General features: G+C 41.2%; 1 protein-coding gene across 1 annotated transcript in view; it reads left to right on the top strand.

Annotated features, from left to right (window-relative positions):
* DGKK (diacylglycerol kinase kappa) overlaps positions 1-5,578 on the top strand; it is a 123,514-nt gene that overhangs the window by 98,085 nt on the left and 19,851 nt on the right. Inside the window, exons 12-15 of the mRNA XM_003799668.2 lie at positions 660-741; positions 3,060-3,151; positions 4,020-4,119; positions 5,103-5,319. Coding sequence (XP_003799716.1) covers positions 660-741; positions 3,060-3,151; positions 4,020-4,119; positions 5,103-5,319 — 491 coding nt within the window. The remainder of the gene's footprint in view (positions 1-659; positions 742-3,059; positions 3,152-4,019; positions 4,120-5,102; positions 5,320-5,578) is intronic.

The following is a 5,578-nucleotide window of genomic DNA, read 5'->3' as shown; positions in this document are numbered from 1 at the left end:
AAAAAAAAAAAAGAAAAAGAAAAAATACTTTCTATGCTGCAGTACTATATAAGTATTTGATTTATTACTGCCCATAAGGATCTCCTGGAGAGCTTTTTCAAGATACCAAACTGGGCCCTACCAAAGAGATTCAGTAGATATGGGGCAGGGCCCTGGTATATATACAGAGGGTGCCAAAAAAGTATGTATATTTTAAGAAAGGAAAAATCTATATTAAAATTGTAATACTCAATATACACTGATGTTTGTTATCTTGTATATTGTATCTTGTATCTCTTGTGATTGCAGAAGTCAAATGTGACTCGAGTATTACAATTTTAATATAGTTTTTTCCTTTCTTAAAATGTGTATATAATTTTTTTGAAACTTCTGTTTTTACACAAGTACCTCAGGTGATCTTGATGGTTACCCCTGGCTGAGAACACTGTGAGGGAATTCCTTTCATCACACTGGCCTACAGAATTCATGAGTCAGAGACCCTTCTTGTGGTATACCACTGAGATCAGGAAACCAGAGATTGCTTAGGCAATCTGCTTACCCGTACAATACATCTCCCTTCACTACATAAATATTTTGACCTCTTTCTTGACCTTTGAAGCACTGAGTCCTATCTGTGATGAGACACAGCCACAAATATCTGTCTTTGAAATTTATTTCAGATGGAGTGTGATGGTCCGTGAGACTCCCAGACAAATCTCACTGCTAAAAGGACAGGTTGAAATGGATGTACCACAATTTGAGGTAACTACTGCCCAGCTATAATTCAGGGTAACCTCATTGTTACACAATGAAATAGCTGCAAAGTTCAGAGAAAAGCTTTTGTATTGACCATGGACTCAATAAGGATGAGATCATTGAGGACTGGGGCCATATCAATCAGCCACTATTTACCAAGAACTAGGCTAGGCATTGGGGATATAATTCATTTAGCCATTTACCTATTCATTCATTCAAAATATTTATAGAGTAACTACTGTATGTAACACACTGTTCTAGGAGCTGTTCTTAAGTGCTGGTGGGTGAAGAATAACATAGTTTCTACTGTCATGGAGGACACAGTCTACTTAAAGAGATGGAAGAATAAAGCATTTTAATTAAGTAGTAGAATATTAGTATATAAGGAAGTAGAGGGAACTGGAAACACACAGCAGGGTGCTCTACCTCAGTCTGGGAGGAATCAGGGAAAGTTTCTCAGAAGAAGTACCATTGCAGAAGAGACCTAAGGACCAGAGAGAGTTAACCAGGAGAATAAGAAAGAGGAAGCCTATTCCAGACAGATGGAATAGTGTGTATTGTTTCAAAGGCAAGACAGAGCATGGACTACTCACAGAACTGAAATACAGGTGCATCCATAATGGCTAGGGCAAAAGGCCATAGAGGGGCTTATACGGAGACTGACTAAAGATGAGACTGGAGAAATAATCAGGTGCCAGACCAGGAGTGGTCTAGAAAACCATATTAGGAAGTTTAGACTTTTATCCTCACAGCAATGAAAATTATAGAAGGGTTTTTTTTTCTTATTTTATTATGAAAATTTCCAAACATAGTTGAGATGGTAGATTCTACCACTAACATTTCACTATACTTGCTTTATCATATATTCTGCTACCTATCCAGATATCCTGATATCTACCTAGATGAAGGTTCTATGATATGTGGAGAAACAAAGGAATAAAGACTAGAATCAAGGAGAAAAGCTAGGAGATGTAATTATCTTAGGCAAGAGATAAGGGTGATTTGGACTGGTAAAGTGGTAACAGGGATGAGAAGTGGACATATCTGAGACATACTGAAGAAACAGAATTATCAGGACTTGGTAGATGTTTGAATGTAGTGAGTGACAGAAAGCAAGGAGGAGAAATTGTAATTAAGAGTACAGACTCGGTTTGGCACCTGTGGCTCAAGTGGCTAAGGCGCCAGCCACATACACCTAAGGTGGCAGGTTCAAATCCAGCCCAGGCCCGCCAAACAACAATGATGGCTGCAACCAAAAAATAAAATAGCCGGGCGTTGAGGCGGGCGCCTGTAGTCCAAGCTACCTGGGAGGCGGAGGCAGGAGACTCGCTTGAGCCCAGGAGTTGGAGGTTGCTGTGAGCTGTGGTGCCACAGCACTCTACCCAGGGGAACAGCTTGAGGCTCTGTCTCAAAAAAAAAAAAAGAGTACAGACTCAGGGGTGGCACCTGTGGCTCAGTGGGTAGGGCACTGGCCCCATATATTGAGGGTAGCGGGTTCGAACCCGGCCCTGGTCAAACTGCAAAACAAAAAAATAACTGGACGTTGTGGCGGGCTCCTGTAGTCCCAGCTACTTGGGAGGCTGAAACAAGAGAATCACCTAAGCCCAGGAGTTGGAGGTTGCTGTGAGTTGTGTGACACTACGGCACTCTACGGAGGGTGATAAAGTGAGACTCTGTTTCTATGGGGAAAAAAAAAAGAATACAGACTCACGAACCAGACTACCTGGAATTGAATTCTGGCTCTACTTATTAACATTCCCTTCTCTGTGCTTCAGCTTCTTCCTCTATGAAATGGAGATAATAACAATCTTTATCCCCTAGCATTGTTAGGAAAAAGTACAGAGCTTGGCAGATAGTGCTACATAAGTGGATGCTATTATTAATAATATTAATATTATTATTAAGAAGTGACATTCTGGCATTGGAAATATGTGGATTTGACTTCCAGTTCTATTCTTTACTAACAAGGTGATATGAGGTTGTTCATTAAGACATGAAACAAACAGTACCATTTTGTATGTAAGTTTTTGATTATTAATGTAAATGAGAGAAAGTAAAACACATCTACATTTTTAGAATGACCACAGATCTAAGATTACCTCTAGGGATCGTCAATGAGATTCCTGTGATAATTTCCAGAGAGGCAATTGGGTTGTGGGGGATGAGGATGGGAGCATATTGTCACAAAGAGGTTAAGTGACCTGTCTCAGTTCACAAACCATTGAGTGATGGTGCTGGGAAATAAAGACTTAAATCCTGCAGCAGATGTAATCCCCTTAACTCTCAGCTAAGAGGCCAGAGACAAGCACTCCTTTTCCCCCTAGGCTGCCGCCATCCAACACTTAGAATCAGCAGCCACTGAGTTGAACAAAATCCTGAAGGCCAAGTATCCCACAGAGATAAACATCGCAACCAGGTCAGTTCTCCTCTGGCTCTCATCTTTTGGGGTGCTTTGCCCTCATAGGCTGTTACCAAGTCAGATATGGGGTTCATTTTGATTGCTTGGGTGTTGAGTCCAAGGAAAGTATATATTTATCTTCCCAAATCATATTTCTCCAAACTCAAACCTACTGAATGGAAAGTTTAGGAAAGATGAAATTGAGGCTCCTGCTGCTTCAAAAAGACAAACTGCAAGCCAGAGATTTTGAAGGAGAGTTACAGAAACACCATTAATCTAGACTATTCAAGAGTATACCATAGCTCCCTGCAGTACAGACAGCTTGTTTTCCATCTTTGATACTGGGATAGATCTTAGTAGTGCCTACTTATAGCTGCTGTCTCATAACCTGAGTAACACATTCTCCCCTTATAAATATGCAAGTTATTTGTTCCTTCTGGGAGTTCTTTGAAAGGGGGGTTCCTGCATAGTCTATCACACTCTCCTCTGAGAAACACTCCCCTCAGAGAGAGTCTTCCTAATGTCATCATGTTTGTACTAAATTGGCTGGGCCCTTGCACCATAGCTGATTGACTGGCAGTGAAAACCTGACCCAAGTTGGACCAAGTATATATATTATCTTCTCTAGAATTTCAGAATTAGTACTAAGAAATGCTGGTCAAACTCAAATACTTGACTTAGGAAGTGGTGTGAAACTAGACTGAGTGGAGATGGAACATATTTTACTATATGTACAGGAAAAGCAGAGAGGAAGAGAGTCCTGGGAGAGAGTGGGAGGCAAGAGATAAGAGGAGGAGGACTATGGAGACTTATGATGTTATAAGAGAAAAGAACTCTGGACCTCCAGGGGCCATGTTACATCATGCTATCTATCTTATCTTTCCAGATTCCTGTGTTCAGCAGTGGAAGATTTTGTGGTTGATATTGTAAAGGCCTGGGGTCAGATAAAACAGAATAATACAGCAATAGAGTCTGTGATATTGAAAGTATGTTTCCATTCCTTTTGTGTTATTCTTTTTGTGGAGCCAAGGGCCCCATTTTTAACAAAAGCAAATGTCCCTTTCACTGGGAATTGTAAAAGAAAGGCAAGCCAGGGCACCTGATAAGCCTCCCTGATGGGTAAGGTACAATTTCATCAAACTTCTATCTTTTGCCAAATGAAGAATAGCACTATGCATGTATACACACATACCATGTACCTAAGCATATGACAGGCATCTACCCACAACTAGACATAGTGTAAACCAAGCATGTATGCACATGATTGTATACCAAAACATGCTTGAAAATGTGTACATACAGATACACACTAGAAATATGCCCACATTCACCTCTATAACAATAGTAACACTTACATATCACTTACTGTTTGTCAGAGACTATCCTGAGTGCTTTTAATACATAGATATATTTAAACTTCACAAATGCCCTAAAATAGAGGCACAAAGAGGTTAAGTGATCTGTCTCAGTTCACAAACCATTGAGTGATGGTGCTGGGAATCCAAGTCTTAAATCTTGCAGCAGATGTAAATCCCTAAACTCCCCCCACACACACACAAAGGCATACACCAAACACCCATGCAAAGGCACATCCACCTCCATAGGGGCATGCCTATGAAAATGCCAATCCAGAAATGTTTATCTTTCCTCAAGTTTGCCATGTTACACATTATTTTACAAGCCAGTTTGACATGAGAAAAACTTGGCAATATACACTGATGCCCGGGGTTGCTCAGAAACAAATAACATGTGTTTGATCCCCTAACACTCTTTGATTATCTCATCACAACTACCCACCTATTTCTTTCTCCACATACTTACTTCATCTCCCCGTATGTGGCTTTCTATGCTCAGTGTTCCTGCCAACCACTTCTACTCCTCACCCATCCCCATACCACCCCTGCTCCTCATTCTGCTCTCAAACACTGGTCCCTCATAACAATGTCTCATCTCCTTCCTCCCTATACAGAGTGACATAATGTATGATAAGCTCAGTGTCCTAATTGATGTCCTGGCTGAGGAGGCAGCAGGTACCTCTGCTGTGAAGAGTGCTGACGGTGGCAAGGCAGATGGAAAGCCCTTTGTTCCTCAAATAGACCACATAGCCAAGTGCAAGTTGGAGCTGGCCACAAAGGCCCAGAATCTCCAGAAATCCTTGAAACTCATCATATTCCAAGTTGAACAAGGTAAGGTATGCAGTGTTAGAGCTACTGAAATAGGGTGAAAGAGAAGGTTCCAGTAGATGGTTGGCTTCCACTTGATGGCCTACTGGTCTATCTGACTCCACTACCAAAACTTAACCAGGTTCTGCATTCACAATACATCCGAAGTCAGTGTTCACACTGTTGATTTGAGAAGCCTCCATCCTGATAAGCTGCTCCTTTAGCTCCTACCTCCCAGGCCCTTCAACTCTTGCTACAGTGTTCCACTTATCTTAGGAACCAA

This window comes from Otolemur garnettii, unplaced genomic scaffold, assembly GCF_000181295.1.
Source record: "Otolemur garnettii isolate 467f Iridium unplaced genomic scaffold, OtoGar3 scaffold00153, whole genome shotgun sequence".
Classification (NCBI taxonomy): Eukaryota; Metazoa; Chordata; class Mammalia; order Primates; family Galagidae; genus Otolemur; species Otolemur garnettii.
Note: the sequence above shows the minus strand (reverse complement) of the source record. Positions and strands in the feature narration are given on the sequence as shown.